The sequence below is a fragment of the Copadichromis virginalis genome, linkage group LG17 (assembly GCF_057382275.1).
Source record: "Copadichromis virginalis isolate Kocher_CV1m ecotype Utaka linkage group LG17, C_Virginalis_male_GT1.1, whole genome shotgun sequence".
NCBI classification, from domain to species: Eukaryota; Metazoa; Chordata; class Actinopteri; order Cichliformes; family Cichlidae; genus Copadichromis; species Copadichromis virginalis.
Window position 1 is genome coordinate 30,572,735 of NC_140634.1, and position 21,683 is coordinate 30,594,417.

General features: G+C 39.9%; 1 protein-coding gene across 2 annotated transcripts; it reads right to left on the minus strand.

The window, feature by feature from the left end:
• Nucleotides 1-1,457: 1,457 nt before the first annotated feature.
• On the minus strand, nt 1,458-21,319 carry LOC146689686 (proline-rich protein 5-like). Of its 2 annotated transcripts, XM_085437633.1 has the most exons (10): nt 21,069-21,319; nt 16,025-16,107; nt 12,704-12,871; nt 11,911-11,991; nt 11,229-11,335; nt 9,211-9,302; nt 9,000-9,140; nt 4,836-4,980; nt 4,394-4,699; nt 1,458-2,293 (listed from the first exon to the last, which is right to left on the minus strand). In XM_085437633.1, the coding sequence occupies exons 2-10, from the start codon at nt 16,048-16,050 to the stop codon at nt 1,938-1,940; spliced, it is 1,422 nt and encodes a 473-aa protein (XP_085293759.1). In that variant the 5' UTR covers nt 16,051-16,107; nt 21,069-21,319; the 3' UTR covers nt 1,458-1,937. The 2 variants fall into 2 exon arrangements, with proteins under 2 accessions (XP_085293759.1, XP_085293760.1); XM_085437634.1 differs by lacking the exons at nt 16,025-16,107; nt 21,069-21,319 and adding an exon at nt 14,908-15,017 and having other exon boundaries at nt 2,227-2,988.
• Between the last annotated feature and the right edge of the window lie 364 nt (nt 21,320-21,683).

Sequence of the window (21,683 nt, forward strand, 5' to 3'; positions counted from 1 at the left end):
AAAGCATGTAAAACACAAGAGCTGTGTCGAATGTATAGTTTCACTTGACTTATATGTTGTTTATTTATACCTTGAGCACCTCTTTCTTTTTTTAATCGGTTATTTTGTTTGTTTGTTTTCTCCTAAAGTATACTTTTTTGTTTACGTACTTGTATTTGTATATATGACTTGTAAAAGATACTGCAAGCTGTGAAAGTTTTCATACCCTTTCTATAACTACATTACTATGTATATTTGTTGTTCAATTGTTCAAATAAAAAAAAGAGAAAAGAAAGTAACGTGGACGGTGTACTTAAAAAAAATTAATTCAGACATTGAGCGCTCGTGATCATATTCAGTAAACGCAAACAACTAATATACGTTGCAAAACGCAAAATACAGTTTGTCAGCACAACTTTAACGGCTGCGTTCATGCAGAAACAGGAAGCGCATGCTGCTGATTCTGATTTAGGCCCAGATGTGTAAACAGGGAAAACTCACATTAAAGGTTGTTTAGACAGACTGTTGCTCCATGACAAATGATTTACACTTGGCTTTCTGCTATTTTAAGTGGACACTAACACAATGGAAGAAGAGCTGAGATAAGAAAAGGGGACAAGATAAGGTTTGGTAAAAGATGCCAAATCTGGGAGTGGAACAAGTTTTCTATGCTTTGCTGATAAGGCTGTCTTTGATTAACATGTCCTAACATTTGACTCACACAATTTCTTCAGAGACTATTTTGATTTGACAAAAAGATGTAAAGGATTAAGAAAAAAAGAAGCAGAATAATGTTTGTCAACTGTTGTTTGAATGCTTCAAAACTGAACGACGTTTTAGAACAAAACTGCAACTTCAGCTGGCAGTGTGCATTTTCGACACAAATCCTTATTTAAAACTGCATTTTACCAAAAGCAAAATAAGAAAACGCCAGCAAGAACAAAAATTCACGAAACACAACGGAAGCGTTTTTAGGGAGAGAATAAGAGTAGCAAGCTAACAGTAAACGGCTAATAGCAAACATGACTCTACAATATTATATGAATCATATGATTAAAAGACACATTACCTGCTATTTTTCCCTCGCTCACAACACCAACGAATCCTCCACATCCTTAAAATGTGTCTCAGAACAATCCTTCACACATTTTTGGATTCTGCTGCTGTTCCGTCACTCATATCTCCCCCCAAAACACTTCCGTTGTGTTTTTGTGTTTCTACTTCCATTTCGTTTTCCTCAACTTCCGTTCTGCGTGTTTGTATGTGTTTTTAATCTATTTCCACTGTGTTTTATGCTCTTTCGCAGCGCTTTTCTGAAGCAACTGCATAGAAAAACTGTCACCGATGTAGAACAGCCCAAAAGCACAGCATTTAGATGTACTAGAAATAAGTGGTTTACTTGACTGTAGCTTAAGCCTCTTTTGGAAAGAGTTCCCACCAGTTTAAGTCTTAATTTGAAACAGAGACAAAAAAAAATGTTAAAATCAAATGAGTATTTTAATAGTAATTTAATAAAATATGATTTGCATTGTTTGTCAAACATGGTAGTTTTCCAAAACATATGAAATGTTAGAAGTTTGAGTTTGACTGTCCAAGCTTTTCAAAAAGTATCTCCACGTTTTTCATGCTTCTGCCCTTTTGCTGTGTTTTATGTGTTTTCCATGTTTTCATTTATAGTTTTATTTTGTGATTGTTTAGTTTGAATGTGAATGAATAATATAAATCTCCCCACAGGGGCCAGTGTCGATGTTTCTAACTAACTACAATGAAATATTACAAAAGGCATCATAAAATTAGACTTGATTTTAGTGAAAAAGCACAAGACACAGAAAAATAATCCAGTTTTAAAGATTCCCTGAAGATCTAGAGTCTCTAGAAAACAGCAGTTTGAGGAATGACCTGCATCACACAGGTGAAGTTTGCACACATCCACACACGCACACACATTGGTCTGTGTGTCATGCCACACTCTCCTTGCTGCTGTCTCTGGTGTCCGCTGATCCTCCTGAAGATTGTTTTGAGAAGTTCAGGAAGATCCCATCAAGCTCCATCTCCGAGTCCAGAGAATCTTCCATCATGTGATCCATCATCATCTCCGGACTGGAAGAAGGACTGGGACCAGAGCTGGTGTCCTGAGCCAGAACCTTGGAGGAGGAGGAAGAGTCGAACTCCAGCGAGCCAGTGCAATGTGTGTCCTCGTCTGGGGAAGGCTCGGGGAAGATGCTAGGGGAGTGTTGCTGACGCTGGGTAGGGTGGGGAGCTGCTTGGCTTCCAGCACCTATGGTTCGGAGTTTCTGGCTGGAGGTTGCACCGTCTGCACAAAGTAAAGCAAAACTTTTGGAGGTGAAACTGATTTTCCTCTACGTTTCTGTACTGTAGCTTGTTAGCAAAAAATACATTTGGATCAAAGATTCCAATAATAAAGCTGTGCCAATATTAAGCATTTCTGTCTAGATTTCACTGTGTAGCAGATGCATCATGGGATGGTAGAAACATCACCAGATAACTCCAGTGATTTCAGGATTTACACTGCTGCCTCTGCAGAGCATGTTGCCTGTTACTTTTAACCTCACTAAACATCTCAAACCACAGTCTGTCTCACAGCTCTGAGAGATTTCGTAACATAATATAGTTTGACCTTAATGTGAAAAACCTACACAGCATGCATCCTACTTTTTCAAGAATACGGCAATTAAATCTCACTCCATTTCTTTATATTTCTGTAAAATTGTAACAAATGGAAGAATCTGAGGCTGGTGCTAGACATGCATGAGGAGAGCAAGACAGTGTGTGAGGTGTGCAGAAGGAAAGACTGATGGGTTCAAGGTGGAGCTGGGATTACATCAGTGATTGGCTCTCAGCCACTTCTTGTTTGCAATGATGGTAGACAGGCTGACAGATGAGGTTAGGCAGGAGTCTCCATACATCATGACGTTTACAGAGGACACTGTGATTTGTAGTGAGAGTAGGGAGCAGTTGGAAGAGAGCCTGGAGAGGTGGAAGCATGCTCTGGAGAGAAGAGGAATCAAAGTCAGTGGAAGCAAAACAGAATACATGTGTGAGAATGAGAGGGAGACGGGTGTAACAAAAAAGCTGAAAAAAGTAGTGATAGTGAAGTTATATGAGTTTAAATAGCTAGAGTCACCCATCCAAAGTCATAGACAGTGTATAAGAGAGGTGACGAAGAGAATGGCAGAGAGAGGCAGAAGATGCTTTGGACGTGTACAGAGGAGGAACAGAGGATATATTGAACAAAGGACGTTGAAGAGGAACTGGTAGGCAGGAGGAAAAAAGAAAGACCACATAGAAAGTTCATGGATGTAGCAAAAGGAGAACATGCAGAAGGTTGGTGTGACAGAGGAAGATGCCAGGGACAGGGTGAGATGGAGGCAGATTACCCTTTGATGACTACTAAAGCGAGACTAGTTAAAAGAAGACGACAACGAAGAAGAAATAAGGAAGATTTGTCTCTGTTTCCTTTTTTCTTGGTAATATAAGCTATTCCTAATTCTCTATTTTTTGTCACTTCTGTTTTTCAACATCACCATGCTCATTTCAAAATTCATAAATGTATTCAGTACTACTCCCTTCCAGTAATCGACAGTCATTGTAAAAATAAAGTACATCCCCTGTCAATTCTAAGGTTTTAAATACCAGGACATAATAAGAAAATATATCAGGTTCCTACCAGGACCTCAGACACAACCTCAACTGAACAGCAACACATTTATTTAACAGAAATAAACCAAAATGCACATGTGCTGCTTCAGTTCTTTGAGGTTTGTTGAGATTCACTTATGCACAGCTCTCTTAAGGTCCTGGCACAGCATTTCACAGGTTTTCTCCAAATGCAAGTCTGTGCATTATGGCCTGAAATCTCCACTCTGCCTGCATTCTTGAAAACTTATCTCTCACTTACATCTTGGATTCTGGCTAATCTGGTTAACCCGATAAATTAAAATGTTGCTCCACTTCAAAACCAAAATCCATTCAGTTTTGTAATATTTTTTGTGCAGAAGAAGTGTTACTCCTAGTTTAGTAAGAATCAAAATGTACGTATTAATTAATTTTTTTTAACCTAAATTAAAGGTAAATATCACTTGTATTAATGCATTGGAAAACACTAACACTTATTTTTAATCTGTCAAAAATACATATAAAAAACTGTCAGTCTCTGTCAAGGAACCACTGATCCATCCATGCATCTTCCACTTATCCAAGTCAAGAAATCTTTCAGGAAATCATGAAAAAAAATCCCAAACTTTGATTGGGTTGTGGAGTTTTTTTCATATGTACTCATCTATAATTTAGACAGATGAATAGCACTGCACAGCTGAGGAAAAACACGTATATTTACTTTTGAGTTCCACTGTCTTTTTAAAGGGATTCATTAACTCTAGCCATATAGTCCTACCTGAAAGTGAAGCAGAGGTGGTGGAAGCTGAGGAGTGATTGGCGAGGCTCGAAGTGCTGGTGTTACTGTTGTTGTCAGGGGCACTTATGGTGGACTTTGTCTTAGGGATGCTTTCCTCCACGCAAGACGTCATCTCACATACCGAATGCCGCCTGATGCCTGTGCCGCTCCCTGAGGAGGAATCTATGTCATACTCTACTACAGGGGTTAGCATGGGAACATTGTAGCTCTTAGAGCGGACCACTGGGTTTTTGACAACAGGAGGACTGCTTAGTTTGGAGGACCAGGAGTACTGTAGGCGTTTTTCTAACGAAGACAAAAGAGAGAAGCAGAAAGAGAAACCTTATTAGTTTAGAATTGCAAACATTCCGCAAAAACCACAGAAAGCCTGAATTAAAATGGAATTTGTGAGTTTTTCAAGTACACACAAGCACACACTTACCCAACAGACAGGAAGAACAGTGCATACTGGAGGATTCATCCCTGGAATATAAGCCATGAGTGCCGAGGTAAGGAGAGACCACCTTCTGGATGAGAGCTTCAAGGCGCAGGTAATCATCTGTTACACCTTTAGACTCATGGACACCCTGGATCAAAGGAACACAAACATACACATAAAAAACACAAGTTTGTCTTAGCTGGTAATTGCAGTGTGTTGGCTGGCACTAATGGAAACTTTAGAAGCAGCAAAAAAAGAAAAAACCGGGGAAAGAGAAAGTTCTCTATTTGGCTTTCTGTGATTTTATCAAACACTCTGCCAGTTACTGTGAAAGATCTCTGATAAACCTTTTTTCAGTTCAAAACATGTATGTCTTTAGAGGCTAGGCCGAAAAGAACACATTAAATATAGCAGAATCAATTTGGTGTGAATGTTAGCCTTGTATAAACATATACAGTGGGATGCAAAGGTTTGGGCAACCTTGTTAATAGTCATTATTTTTCTGTATAAATCGTTGGTTGTTACAATAAAAAATGTCAGTTAAATATATCATATAGGAGACACACACAGTGATATTTGAGAAGTGAAATGAAGTTTATTGGATTTACAGAAAGCGTGCAATAATTGTTTAAACACCCAGGCATCCATCAAAACAGGATTTATTAAATTTAACAGAGTTAGAAGTTAGCAGGAAGTTAGCTCGCTAGTTTCCACCTAAACATGATATAGCATGTTCTGACTGACAGATTTATGAAAAAATTAAAACGTACAGCTCTGCTATCACTTCCAACATAAACAAATACAAAAAAAACTAAACAAGCAGTGACTTTTGTAGGGTTACTGTAGTTGGGCTAGCTGGTATATAAGGATGTGATTGCTAGCGACATGGCTATGTTAGCATAATATAAACACAGTGAAGCTGGAGGATGAATACTAACTATTTTCCACTCAATAAAAGTTAATGGGAGAGTTCCCGATGGTTGGGGACAAATGCAATCGCAACGCAGCATGCTTTAAACGGACTGTAAACTTCAGTCAGGAGAACAACTGAGACAATCCATCCACAGTACAATGTTAGCCATTAATATACTGCAACAACATGGGAATAGAGCAGTTAGAGCAGACAATTCAACATTAATGAATCATAAATGAATTGTTGGTTGTTACAATAAAAAATGTCAGTTAAATATATCATATAGGAAACACACACAGTGATATTTGAGAAATGAAATTAAGTTTAATGGATTTACAGAAAGTGTGCAATAATTGTTCAAACAAAATCAGGCAGGTGCATACATTTGGGCACCACAGAAAAAGAAATTAAATCAATATTTAGTAGATCCGGCTTTTGCAGCTGAACAAAAAGTTGAAAATCTGTATTATGATGATCTTGATGGTAGTGAAAACAATGAGCTAAAAGAAAGTTCGAGCGGAGAGGAACTGCACAGTGGATCTTTTACACCACACAGTCATTTGATCCACAGATATAAATCATCTTTAACACAAAAGTACTTCTGCTGTTTGAAAGTTTCCGATTTTGTGTTTCTGTTCAGTTAAAGCCAAACTGCTGCTCTACAGTTGGATGTAGTTCAAATTTACTTCCACAACATTGTTCATGAAACACATGAGACACATGTGGCTCCAGACCTCACTGCAATATCTCAAAATGACAAGGGATAGATCAGTGAAGTTTCAATATTCTAAATTGTTAAGCCCATGCACGAAAACCACAGCACAGAAACAAACCACATAAATAGCACAGACTTCAGTGAACTGGCGTCACAGAGGCTTAACAGAATGAAAGGGAAATTACAAACAGATGAATTGAGGAATTAGCAAAAACTGCATTATTTCAGTGCCAAATTTTACCTCTCTTACAAACAGCCTTTTTCTTAGCTGCCCTACTTCCTTCCTTCTTTTTGTCTACCTGTCATCTTTTTCTCCCGCTTTGCTCTCTGTTGATATTCGCTGTGTGCAAACTAAAATAACTCTGCAGTATATCTGTGCACAATGAATAAAAGAAGGGAATAAATAAATTGTGCTTTCTATTTTCGTCTCGTCTTGCCCTCTCAGTCTGAATCTGGAAGGACCAGATTTGGGTCAGTTAGTCATCATAATAATGTCCAAGCTAAGCCAAACAGAAACAACCCCATTCTGCATCCTCTACAACACTGAGTAAACCCACTGTCATGCACTACCAGGACCACAGCTTATCTGTGACTAGTACCTCTCAGGAATCTTTGTACCAAGTGCTTTTAAGTTAAAAGATTTGGTAGATGGGTAAAATATCTAAAAATGGCCCACACACTAGTCTTATTTTATTCTATTTTACTTGATTTTAACATATTCCAACCATGTCAAAATTCAGAGAAAGTACCACAGCTGTTGTTACTTAAGCAACACCTACATTTTTCATGGTATTCATCTGGTCTCCTCTGTATCCTTCTGAGAATTAGTCACTCTTTGACACTTTTATCTTTGTGTGTAATCAAGGGGACTGTTTTTAGCTGATTTCCTTTTAACAATTTTTTACAGGCTGATGAAACATTGTTAAGTTATGAAGAAGAGACAAAGTAAAATAAAAACCAATAGGTGACAGAAGAGGAAAGCTCACATGGCTACCTCAGTTACAAGACACACCCATATTTTCTGGGCCTACTTGAGAAGCACTGCAACGCTCCAAAAGTGAGTCAATCCCCAGACTAGTATGTTAGCTTGTTAGCACGACATAGGGGCATTAAAAAGCACATTTACAGTTTGGTACAATTAAATGCTTTAGCAAATCCTCTTCTCATATCAACTCTATGATGTATGACTTAAAAAAAATTAATTTAGATGTTGTTAAAGTTTAAAGTGTGGCTGGTTTAAATGTGTGGTCTATTAACAGGGGTGCACATAAGTGGTCTGCAGGTGCGCTTTCAAAATAAAAGACGCGCACCAGATAAGAAGTTGCAATGCGCGTTTGCGTACATAAGATTTTCAGGAGGAGGACAGACATTTGTTTAGAACTCTTAAAGATGTCGAAGAAACAACCTCCTTTAAGCAATTACTTTGGTGTTCCTCCACCTCCAAAGAAATGTCAGAAAGAGTCCGAACCGCAAAAGAAGTGCGTATTCTCGGGAAAGTGGACAAAAACAGTGCCTTTAATGTAATATAAAAGGCACTGTTTTTATCTGCTAGAGTGGGATTTTCACGGCATATTATGCATATATGTGCGTTCATCATTTGTTTGAAACCAGCTCACCTCCTGAAACCACTTTTCCGAGAATACGCACTTCTTTTGCGGTTCGGACTCCTGACATTTCTTTGGAGGTGGAGGAACACCAAAGTAATTGCTTAAAGGAGCTCGCTTCTTCGACATCTTTAAGAGTTCTAAACAAATGTCTGTCCTCCTGTTAGCGCTAAGTGGTCGATAAGGGTGTAACCAAGCACACTTGCCTGTTGGTTCTGGGTCATTTTGACCCACTTTTTTCAGTTTCTTGTATTTTGGTGTTTTTTTCTATTTTATGGTTTATTTTCTAAGTCTTTAGTTGTCCTGTTTTGAACATTATAATCCTAAGTTTCAGTGTTATTCTAGTTAAGAGTTTTGTTCATAGGTTTAGTTCAGTGTCTAGTCTGTGCCTGTCATGTTTCCTGTTTTACCTTGAAGGTCCGTGTCTCGTGTTAGTGTGTCCAGTGTTACTCTCCCCTGTGTTGTCATTATGTTTCATTCGAGTTAGCTGTGTCCTCATGTGTCTCCACTTCTCCTGATCACCTCATGTGTGTATTTAAGTCCTCCGTCTCCCTTTGTTCACTGTCGCGTCGTCTGTGCTACCTACCCCACATCCTGTCATGGTTTTCATTCTCAAAGTCATAGTGAAAGTCTTAGTTATTGTTTCCCAGTTTACGTTTAGATTTTCCCTGATTTTGTCTTGCTTCTTGGCTGTGAGTGTCAGCCCCAAAATAAAGGCTCACTTTTCCTTAAGCTCAGTTTGGCTCCTCATCTGTGTCTGTACCTGGATCCACATCACTCATTCCACTCATCTGTTGCCATTTACCCTGTTCTCTCATGTCACAGTCATCAAGTCATGGATATCAGTGTTAAATGGTGCACACTGATATAAGAGATAGCACGAGAGATTATCAGACGAAGACGATGGGAGAGGCAGACCACAAAAGTGTGCTCACCTGTAGTATTAGTAGCATCTGTATGATGGAGGGAGGAACTCGGGCCCGGGGCCGAGAGAGCGCCTCGTCTAGTTTAAGGTTGAGGGTGATGGTGTTCCTGAAGTGAAGGAGAGCCAGCTGACGGACTGATGGCTCCTTTCCCTGATGATATATACACGTTTCAATGTGATGAAGGCCTTTAATTGGAGTACTTGTTTGCAAGAATGTGTACCTGTACAGGATAGAAGATGGCCTGCAGCATGGACAGAACGTCACAGAAGAAGAAGTCCCACGTGTCAGCCAGAGAATCCAACAACTTTTGACCTGCGATACAACCAGGCAGATCAGTTATAAAAGTATCAAGACTGATGTAGGAAAAAGATATTGGGATTGTGGAAAGCATGCTTAAAGGACTATGCATAAAAGTGGCTGTAGTTTCCAAATAGTTAATGTAATACTGTTGTTGGAGTCCTTGAATTCAAGCTCAAGGTTTGAACTATAATCACGGCTTCATTGTTTGACACAAGGGCAGAGTTCAGAGGCAGAAGATTAAAAAAATGTGTCATTGCAAAAATACTTATTGACCTATAAAAAACAGATCTGATAATCCAGATAGCAACTTTACAGCTTTGTTCTTTTATTTCTGGTGGGACATTTTTCTGCATATGCACACACACACACACACACACACGCAAACCTTCTTACTTATTGACGTAAAGGATCGCTTCCTGTCTGGTTTTGTGATGACGGTTCTGTCACACAAATCTGTCACCATCAGAGTGTGTGCGTTATATCAATTCAGCAGTGCTTCAAATAAAGGTCACACATTTACCACAGTACAAAATACCTTTCTCTCACTCTACCTGTGTGTGTGCATCAGTGTGTGTTTCTGTGTGTCCTTGTGCAGAAAAATGCCACGATCTTACCAGTCAAAGTAATATTTAACTAATGCAGTTACCTCTGCATCTAGAAATTTCTTTAGTAAGTTATTATTTGGCCCTGTTTGAAACCATTAGAGACTAGACTTGTGTCATGTTAAGATAAAACACTAATCTCGGACTTCCCCTGAAACAAACTACTGGTAGTGTGAACACCTCATCAAAGCCAGAAGGCTTTGTCGGCTATGAACAAAGGAGTTGAAACTAAAGACTCAGCAAAGAATTTTGTAGAATTTTTTTACCGTGGTGAAAAAATATCTCTGCAAATAAGTAACCTAGATGACACGAAAGGTTGTTTTTTCCCCGTTAAAATGAAGGACACACAATTTACTTGAGAAGCAGATACAGGTGGTGTTAAACGTCCAGCTAATACACATTTTTGCAGTCTTTAGATTAATATTTCTGAACTTGCTCTTTTGTTGAGTTTCTCCCTGGTAATTGGCTCTGATATATCAGAGCTTTAGACATGTACAGTCATATGGGAAAAAAAAGGTTTTGCAGGACACTCTGCTGTTAAAAATAAATAAAATGTTTAAAAGAAAAAAAAGGGCTCTGAGTGGATCATTACAACAATTTGATTCTTTTCTTTTGCAGATTTGTTGCTGTACTCTGGATCACTTTTGTCTAAGCTTTAGCTGTCTGTTGAACAGATGACCTCACAGTTAATGGTCAACTCCTGGTCCTGGTCCTGTGGCTGCAAAACAAGCCCAAATCATCACGCCTCCACCACCGTGCTTCACAGTTAGTATGATGTGCTTGTGCTGATATGCTGTGTTTGGTTTTCTCCAAACATGGCGAAGTGCATTATCTCCAAACATCTCCACTGTTCCAGAAGTCATGTGGTTTGTTCAGATACAACTTTGCAAACCTAAGCTGTGCTACCAAGGGACTTTTTCCTTCCAAACAAATCATAATGTGATGAACTTTAACATTCAATATGAAGCCTACAGAGCCTGTAGCTCTTTTATTGGGTGCTTTTTTTCAATTTCCCTGAAAACCTGTGTTTGTGCCATTCTTATCCAAACTAAAAACTTACGAACTTGCATATTTAGAGATTTTATCCATGTAAATTTGCTCTGACATCTGACCGCTTTAAAGAAATATTTTATAAGGTTAAAGGGACAACCCTGATTTTATTTTTACCCTTTTATGTCTATATTTTAAGCTTGTAATCAAACTGTTTAAACACCAGTCTCTGGCAGCCATTTCTTTATTCAAAACATGATATACCATCATAGAAATAAAGGTTCAAATTTCTCACTCTGTATATACGTCCCACTTTCTGTCTATTTTCTCAATAATTTGTGTTTACCTTCATAGAAGCGAATCTTGTCCCTCAGAATAACCATTCCTTTGGTGAGCAGCTGGTTCTGAAGGTACTCAGTAAAGAAGGAGCCCAGCTCAGTCTTAAGCAGTTGCCTGCAATGGTTATAATAACAGCACATGAGTGGATACTGGACATGAAGCGATATGCTTACAGTCACACATCATCAGCGATACCTCCTTGGAAATGAACCAGACGTAATGAGTTTGCAGAATGCTGTGTTTACGGAACATCAGACTCAGGAAATGAGAAAAGATGCTGCTCACACTGCATGCATAACATCTGGACATTTCAATAAAACTTTCCACAGTTAGCAAAGGCTAGCACTGGCTCATGATTGAACATCAGCAGCTCAAAGAACAAACACTGTGTGATTAAATACACTAAAATGACAGATGCTGCATTTCCATCTAATTTCAAGGTTACAGTGTCTCTTCTTTAAAGCAATTTTAAGGTAAATCCAATTTATGAACAGTATAACATGCCTGTGTTAACTTGTAAGCATGTTTATATATGTTTCAAGTAAGAAATATTCTGCTGCAGTAAGGTAAGATGGGAAATCAAAGCTTTAGCAGTGATAATTTAATCAAATATTCTAAAATACAAATCAGCTAAAAGTTCAGGGTACTGGTGTAAAGGCCAGCAAGAGACATAAAACTAGACAGCTAACCTGACACCTTCATTCAGATTGTAGAGTTCATTTTCTCCCAGATCCTTCCTCTGAAAAACTGAGATTACTGCATTGTGGATGCTAGAAATAAACACACGGAGAGGTGAAATGCATTTAGAAAGAGTGACACAGATACATGCATTTATTTTATTTTAATTGTGCCGTTTGAACAATCGGTGAGCTCTTGAAGCCACCTCAAAAGAACTGGTTAAAAATAAACTTTGAAAAGGTTTCTTTACCAAAGGAAGGCCATCAGAAAGGTAAAACATACTACAGTGAGACGGGCATGAACTTTTTGACTGAAGGTTTGTGTCCAGTTTAATTTGTTCACATAGCCTTTCAGCCACCCAGCAAACTGACAGCTCTTGCTTTCTACTCTGTGCTGTTTAGTGTTGAATAAAGCAGAAACACCGTTAGAAACAACCATACAAAAGAGTGAGAAGAAAGAAATCCAAAGAAGAAAGAAACCTGCGAGGCAGAATGGGGAAAAAAGGAGGAGGGAGTGAGGAAGGGATGGATGGATGGAAATAAAGTGTGGTAGTGATGGACCCTGAGGGAAGAAGGCAGGCAGAAAGAGCTGATGTCCATGTGCGTATATGTATTTTCATGTGTATGTGAAAGGAGACTGTCCTATTCATAGCATGGACAACAGCACTGACAGAGCTTCCCACTAGTAAAGGAAACACACGCACAAGCACTTGTTCATGTAAAAATGTGTGATGGCTTATCCATTAACAAAATAAAGTATTCACTAAAATATAAACTGACATTGGTTATAATAAACAGGGCTAACCTGTTCCAGGTGGCGTTAGCCCCGGCCCTCCTCTGCTGGGTCCCTTTGTCTCTGCTGCTCTCCTCTGTTCCTCCCTTCTCCCCACCTCCTGTTGGGGTCTTTGCCTGGGAGAGGTCAGTCAGACTGGAGGACGAGCCGGTCCCCAACCTCAGTTTATTATGGAGGCTCCTTGAAAGCCAACAGGAAGAAAGAGAAAATGCTTGTAAGCACCAACTTTCATTTCTTACGTGTACTGGAAAAGATGATGTGAAAAGCCTTATTTGTAAAGGTCATCTAAATGAATTAATTTCATTTCCTCAAATATTGCTGGAAAAATGGGAAATAGATGCAACAATTTACACTTGAATGTACAACCATTTATACGATATATAAGTTTGTACAGTTCTAACAAGCCTGGAAGTCAATATTTGGTGTGAACTCTCTTAGGAAAGATTTCTTCAGTCCATGACCAAAAATGTTCCCTTGTGTGTTTTCCTGTCCAGGTTTGCTTTTACTGCATTTGCAGTGTATTTGCAATCACCATTGTGCCAAAGAACTGTTGCCAATTTTCCAGGTGGTATTACATGTTGGATCAAAATCCGATGGTACTTTTCTTCGTTCATAATTCCATCAGCTTTGACATCATCTCCAACACCGCTGGCTGAAATGCACCCCCTAATCATGACAGAGCTTCCACCGCGTTTTGCAGCTGGATGTAGACACTCACTGTCGCTCCTAACCACCTACACCAAAAAAGTCAAACTGATTTTTAGTCCAGTTCTTGTGCAATTTGGCATTCCTCAGCCTTTTTCCCTTTCCCTTCCAGAAGAATGGCTTCTTTACAGCCAACCTTTACATGAAAAGATTTTGGATGAGGTTTCAGTGAATTGCAGACAGATCAACTGAAAGGTCAGATGCACTTCTCTGCTCCTGTGTCACGTCTTTTTTTTTTTCCATATTTTTTAAGGACATTACTTTCAAGTGCAGTTCATTGGCTGTAGATACGTTTTAGGCCTGCCACTTTGTCTTTCATCATCCATTTGTCCCATTTCCTCAGGAGACACTGCACACTGTGCCAAGATATGTTTTCAGCTACCAGGTGTTTGGGAATACTATGGAATATTATTTCATGCCTGTCAAACTGTGTCATATTTGGCCTTTTTCGTAGATTCAAGTAAAGAAATTGAACCGAATTATGTGCATGTGTGACAAGCTGTTAGTAAAAAAGTGCCTAAAGATGTCATTTAAAATTGGTTCTTTGCTAATACACCTGTTATATATATATACAGACCCAACACTGGTTCACCCTTTAAGTTAGACTACTTTTTTTATGCTTGAATACTTTATAGATCATACTTTGTTAAGAAGCTTAATAAAAACAATCCACTGAAAATAGCCAGGTACAAGGACTGGACTGAAAATGTAGCAGCTATGTTATATATTACAAATACAAACACATGTATGATCTTCATTTTGGCATATGCAAATTAAAAGCTATTATACTGTAAAATGTTACTTTGCTACACAAAGGGGGGGAAATATATGAAAGTATCAGCTGCTGTGCAAATACACTTCAGTCATATTCCAGATTTTGATGGCTTTCAAAATTAGCATTTAATAACAGGTGATTGCTTTTTATTAGCCATCTGTTAATGTTTACACTAGCTTGGGAACGATACTGCTTTTCAAACACTGAGCAAAGAGATGGGTGCCAGTCAAACAGGATAAAAATAAACAGGGAGGACAGAGTGGGGAAAGACCTGGGAGTAAGAAGCTCAAAAAGAGAGTAAGAAACAGGGTGTGGATAAAGGTATATAACACATGCCGGATCAGGTGCAGAAAAAGCAAACAAAGCACGTTGACAGTAAAAAAAAAAGAAGAAGCAGAGATTGAAACCACAGACATTACAAAGATAAAAGAAGGGTGGGAGGAGTGTACAAAGAGGTAGATGAAGAGGAAAAGGCGCTTTAGAGATAGTAAGAGTGAGTCTTTTTCTGCAAATGAAAGTGTTAATATTTGGATTTTAATTATACTGAAATTTTAGTAAATTAACCCAACAAACAAACAAAGTGCACATGTCCATTTTTGGGTAATGTCTATCAAACATTTACTCAATCACTTCTGAATTTACAGGTGAATCAAAAATTTTAAAAACACCTTTAAATGGCAGTCACTGTTTAGCAAATATGAAAAACCTCAAATATACTTGCAGGTATTGTACTTACTCTAGCAACTGAAAAGGTACCACATATCCCCACTCCATGACTGTGAGATGAAACAAGGCCTGTCTCTGTCTCTTCTCATATCCTTTCACTTTCCCTCTCTCCCACCGTCACCCTTTGTGCTCTTCTCTACCCACTCCTCTCTCCCACTTTACCGCTCTCCTTCTTTTTCTCCCTTTGCCAGTCTGTGCCAGTTGGTCAGCATGTGACCCTGTGAGCTTTTGTGTCAGGCGAACAAAGGAACCCTTTGAGGTTCGAATGGTGCCAAGAGGGAGAGGAAGGATTTAAAGGTGACACAGATTTCGCTTTACCTTCCACTTGCCTCCCAGAGTGTGGGAGAAGCTGTAGTCAAGCTGTAAATACAGACTAATGACTCTATTTATTTAATATTGAACCTTCAGTATTTTTGGTATTCTCCATACTGAATGATCGGTAATCAGCGGACACACTGATATGAAAAGAATTTTAAGGAAGTGCGAAAGCTCACGAGAAAAAAAGGAATGGAAAATCTGAGCCGAGTATAAATAAATAAGGAAAAGGAGATGGAAGGTATAGTTGCTGTTGGTCCATCTGTCAACCTGAATCTTAGTTCAGCTCTGCATAAATGGGTCAGAGCAAGAAACTGGAGCCCTGGGCTCAGTCACACATGCAAAAAGACAGCACACATCCCTGTGCAGAGTTCATGTCAAAGTCAGGACGACTTTTTAAGTTTAAGTTCAGAGCTGCACCTCTGAAAGAGCGAAATTGAATCTATACACGCTTGAGCCAAAAGCTTCCTCCTGAAAAATGGATGATGCAGAAGATAAAACACAATGGTGAGGCTCACAATAACAACTTAACTACACATGGTGTGTATTGTTCTAATGGGAAAAGGTATTTACTTTATAAACGAAAGGATGCTGACATAACTTGGAAGTAAAAAACTTTTTTTTTTGGCACTAAATCAACAGGACGAGTTTAACGACAAATAGCTGCCCTCTGATTACTAAACAATGGGGATGTTTGAATGAGTGAAAGCATGAATGAGGTCACTCAGGAATGTGTGTGTGTGTGTGTGTGTGTGTGTGTGTGTGTGTGTGTGTGTGTGTGTGTGTGTGTGTGTGTGTGTGTGTATGCTTACCTTCTAAATGAGCCCTCTCGTTCCATGTTAGTCTCGACAGATGGCTAGCAACCACCCTGAAACTGCCACTGAAGAATCAACATCTGAAAAAGGAAACATTATTAGGATTATTAGGTAACAAATATATATTTTGTCAGCTAATATCAGCGACTTTTAAGCCACTTAACTTCTGTAAAAATTAGAAAACTGCATTCAGTTTTAATTTAATGAAACCTCAGTAAACACATCTTTATCACAGAGCACATATTGACATGTCACAGCAAGAGAACACAGAGGAAAACACTAACAGTTGTTTTCGTTTCACTCCCTGAAATATTTAAACTTGTTACAGAGTTTTTTGTTACAGAATCGCAGAGTGGAATCTGTGTGGTGTATACAAGACAAAGAGATTGTGACACCCACATACTTCAGCTCAGGACAGTGATATGAAATAGGTACGATATTTTGTACTTTTCCTAATAAACAGGAATTAATAGGGTAAGTAGTCTCAAAGGTGCTCATAATTAAATGTACTTGACCAACTGATCATCAGCAGGTGTGGCCACATGTGTAACAGTAGTAACAATCTGGGAAGGGTTGTAACATAATATTCCAAAGTCCAAAATTCTGCAGTAAGAAAGATTATTCACAAGTCGAAAACAATCGAGATAGCTGCCAGATAGTCGTTCCCTGGAGTGGACGTCCCAGCAAATTTCCCCCAATGTCAGACTGTGAAATGCTTAGAGAAGCCACAAAGAACCCAAGAGCTACATGCAGTGAGACTCTAAAGGCCTCATGTAGCATGTTAAATGTTAAAGTTCATGACAGTGCAAGTTAAAAAAAATAAATAAAAAAGACTTAACAAGTGTGGCTTGTTGGGAAGGATTAAAGGGAGAAAGTCTTCTCTCTGAAAATGGCAGCACAACACTTCTGGATCTGGAACAATGTCCTTTAGACCGAGAAGATTAAAGTGGAGAAGTCTGCCCACAGTGAAAAGCACCACATGTATCAGTGAAAACACATCATACCAAATGTCAAGCACGGCGGTGGAAGGGTGATGGTTTGGGTTTGTTGTGCAGCCACAGCACCTGGGCACTTTGTAGTCACTGAGTCAACCGTGAACTCCCGCCAAAGTATTCTCGAGTCAAATGTGAAGCCGTCTGTCATGCAGCCAAAGCTTGGGTGAAATTGGGTCATGCAACGGGACAATGATCCAAGCACAGCAGCAAATCTACAAGAGAATGGCTAAAAAAGAAAATAGACAAGGCACTGCAATGGCCTAGTCAACCTAACTGAAATGCTGTGGTGGAACCTTAAGAAGTTGTGCATAAACGGATGCTCACAAAACCTCAATGAACTGAAGCAACGCTGTGAAGAGGAGTGGGCCAAAATTCCTCCACAACGACAGAAGACTAACAGAGTCATACAGAAAACGATTACATCAAGTTATCGCTCCTAAAGGTGATTCTACATGGTTTTTAATGATGGTGTGTGCTTTACTTTTCCACACACAGCTTCAGCATTTTGGCTTTATTTTGTTAAGTAAAGAATGACACGGTGTAACATGTCATTTGTTGCATTTAAATAATCCTAGAACTTGGTAAGTACCAGGTGAACTGAGAAAGGGTGTACTTTCTTTTTCCCTTTACTATAAAACAGTTCTCAGACAGATAAACTCACTGATACCCGCCTGACTAGCGAAGCAGACACACTATTCTAATCAAATTACAGTAAAGTGGTTGAGACAGACATTTGATCCTTCCGCAAACTCAAATGCCCCTGCTTTCTCTCCCCCCCCTCTCTCTCTCACACACACACACACACGCACACGCACACACACACACACACACACACACACACACACACACACACAGATAGAATGTCACACTTGATACATCAGACAAGTCAACTTTAGTCGGCTTTATCCTCACCTGTCCTGAAACTGTTTCAATGGTTTTAAGTTTTGAGCAAAGCAACTTTATTTTTACTGCATGCTTTGAAGAAAGAAAAAAAAACAGAAAAATAAAAATGCAAAGTTATTCACAGACATTTATGCATCTTTTTATAAAACACTATGGAGCTTCAAAGAAAAATAAATAAATAAAGTATATAGGTTTGGCTAGTTTCATGTGCTGCACTGCACATGAAACTAGCCAAACCTATACAGTGGGGCAAAAAAGTATTTAGTCAGCCACCGATTGTGCAAGTTCCCCCACTTAAAATGATGACAGAGGTCAGTAATTTGCACCAGAGGTACACTTCAACTGTGAGAGACAGAATGTGAAAAAAAAAATCCATGAATCCACATGGTAGGATTTGTAAAGAATTTATTCGTAAATCAGGGTGGAAAATAAGTATTTGGTCAATAACAAAAATACAACTCAATACTTTGTAACATAACCTTTGTTGGCAATAACAGAGGTCAAACGTTTACTATAGGTCTTTACCAGGTTTGCACACACAGTAGCTGGTATTTTGGCCCATTCCTCCATGCAGATCTTCTCGCCACAGATTTTCTATGGGGTTGAGGTCTGGAGACTGGCTAGGCCACTCCAGGACTTTCAAATGCTTCTTACGGAGCCATTCCTTTGTTGCCCGGGCGGTGTGTTTTGGATCATTGTCATGTTGGAAGACCCAGCCTCGTTTCATCTTCAAAGTTCTCACTGATTGAAGGAGGTTTTGGCTCAAAATCTCACGATACATGGCCCCATTCATTCTGTCCTTAACACGGATCAGTCGTCCTGTCCCCTTGGCAGAAAAACAGCCCCATAGCATGATGTTTCCACCCCCATGCTTCACAGTAGGTATGGTGTTCTTGGGATGCAACTCAGTATTCTTCTTCCTCCAAACACGACGAGTTGAGTTTATACCAAAAAGTTCTACTTTGGTTTCATCTGACCACATGACATTCTCCCAATCCTCTGCTGTATCATCCATGTGCTCTCTGGCAAACTTCAGACGGGCCTGGACATGCACTGGCTTCAGCAGCGGAACACGTCTGGCACTGCGGGATTTGATTCCCTGCCGTTGTAGTGTGTTACTGATGGTGACCTTTGTTACTTTGGTCCCAGCTCTCTGCAGGTCATTCACCAGGTCCCCCCGTGTGGTTCTGGGATCTTTGCTCACCGTTCTCATGATCATTTTGACCCCACGGGATGAGATCTTGCGTGGAGCCCCAGATCGAGGGAGACTATCAGTGGTCTTGTATGTCTTCCATTTTCTGATGATTGCTCCCACAGTTGATTTTTTCACACCAAGCTGCTTGCCTATTGTAGATTCACTCTTCCCAGTCTGGTGCAGGTCTACAATACTTTTCCTGGTGTCCTTCGAAAGCTCTTTGGTCTTGGCCATGGCGGAGTTTGGAGTCTGACTGTTTGAGGCTGTGGACAGGTGTCTTTTATACAGATGATGAGTTCAAACAGGTGCCATTCATACAGGTAACGAGTGGGGGACAGAAAAGCTTCTTACAGAAGACGTTACAGGTCTGTGAGAGCCAGAGATTTTCCTTGTTTGAGGTGACCAAATACTTATTTTCCACCCTAATTTACGAATAAATTCTTTACAAATCCTACCATGTGGATTCATGGATTTTTTTTTAAACATTCTGTCTCTCACAGTTGAAGTGTACCTCTGGTGCAAATTACTGACCTCTGTCATCATTTTAAGTGGGGGAACTTGCACAATCGGTGGCTGACTAAATACTTTTTTTGCCCCACTGTATACTGGTGATTAGGTGAAACAGGTCATGATCAGGGTACTCATGACTTATTTAAATTAAAACACAGGTGCAATCACTCTCCAGTGGTTCGTCCTTCAGTTCCTGGAAACTGTATTTGCCGCTATGCAATATACACCATGATCTTTTATTGCCTGACAGCTGCAGTTATATGAACTAGCAGGACTTTCATAGCTATCATATTTTCATTGTTTTATATTTGACTCATTTTTACATGAAGCACACGCTCAGTAAGAAATCAAGGTCAAACACTTAGGAGACCGGAAAGTCACCGCTTTCAGTGTCAGAGCTGCTAATGTTAATGTATGGTTAAAATCCAGTGAGTAGAACAGGCACAACTTCCTTTGATGGCTGTCTATGGCTCACAGAGGCTCTGGTAACTTACACTTGGCCGTGCTCTTGAAAATGTATCCGAACTGAATGATACACATGAACCGAGGCTTAAACCTTGGTCTGCAAGCACTCCTGTCTGCTTCTGCCTCTTTCTTGCACCACAATACAGAGTGGTATAATGGCTTGCTTGGGGCACAGGGACTGTGGTTTCATGGATTGTGGTTATGAGGGCTACAGAGCATTTTTCATTCAGCATCTGGTCAGTATTTCATGAGCACTGCATGAAACAAAACCAGCCCTCTCCCACTCATTTAAAGCCTGACCTCTCTCTGTGTAAAGCCTCCTCCTTTACTCTCACTCACCAACAGACAGTTTGGACTAAGTAGATATCTGGGGCCCTGGTGCTGAAAATTAACACCCTTAATCTGCTTCAACTGGAAAATACACACATGCACACGCACATACAAACACACACGGGCACACATTTCTTTCTGCAGAATGGCAGCACGGCAGGGAAATTACAACCCTTGCACCAGACAAGTGCTGAAATAAATGTCTGGGTCTTGCAGCAGGTTTGTCTGCTGCACTAGCCACTCTGGTAGAAAACCAAACCACAAACTGGAGGTCCTGATGTATATAAAAAAAGGAAACCACGGGTGTATATTTGCTTAAGAAGTATCCTGCTCTGACATGCACTCATCAAGACAGGCTGTCCTGTCATCCCGTGGGCAGCTAGTATGCAATACGGGTCTAAAATATGCAATACGCAGAAATAGGGTACCATGGCGCGTAAAGATAGCTCCTGGTAGGAAAGCATTTAAAGGAGAACCCATAATTTTATACCATATCATATTATATGGGTTACATATATTGGGCTCAGTTCAATATCTGAGACGTGCTTGCTATATATTGTATTTGTTCTTCTCTCGTTACAAACCACGAGCAGCTAGTGGATAACACCTCTTCTTAACTTGGGTCAGAGTAGGTAATACTCACTTTTGCAGACGTCTACCTCGCTCCATTAAAGCAAGTACTCCTTGAGTTTAAATGGCGTAGCAAAGCTAATGGTAACTCCAGCTTTTCTGTGAGGACTGGATTTCCATAGGATGGGAAATAACAGCGCACCCTTCCAACCTGTCAGCCCAGACAGGAGCGCGTAAAGGTGGCGCACGCGATCCTAAAAAGATCCGATATGAGGATCAGACAGCAGCCAGCGTGAGCTGTGAGCTGTCAGTGCGGTTTAAGTCACTCTCCGACAGAGAGAAAGAGAGGGAGGAAGTGAGAAACCGAGAGAGAGAAAGAGAGAGGAGGAGGAGGCTGGTGTGTGGGGGTGTGTGTGCGTAAATGCTGTGTGTGTGCAAGGGTCGGTAGAATATGGAAAATGTTTGTGATTTAGCGTGTGTGTGCCCGGAGTGTGAACTACACACACAAAACACCTACAGGTAGGCCTACATGGCATGCACGTGTACTGCCACTGGTGAAAAGAGCCGAGGCTTGATCTTTTAAAGATTCCACTCCTTCGATTGTGGGACACTGAAAAGTTTGCACGGGGTGCAAAGATGAGATGGAAGGTCGATCCACAAGTAAAATAAACCAATAAATGAATAAAAG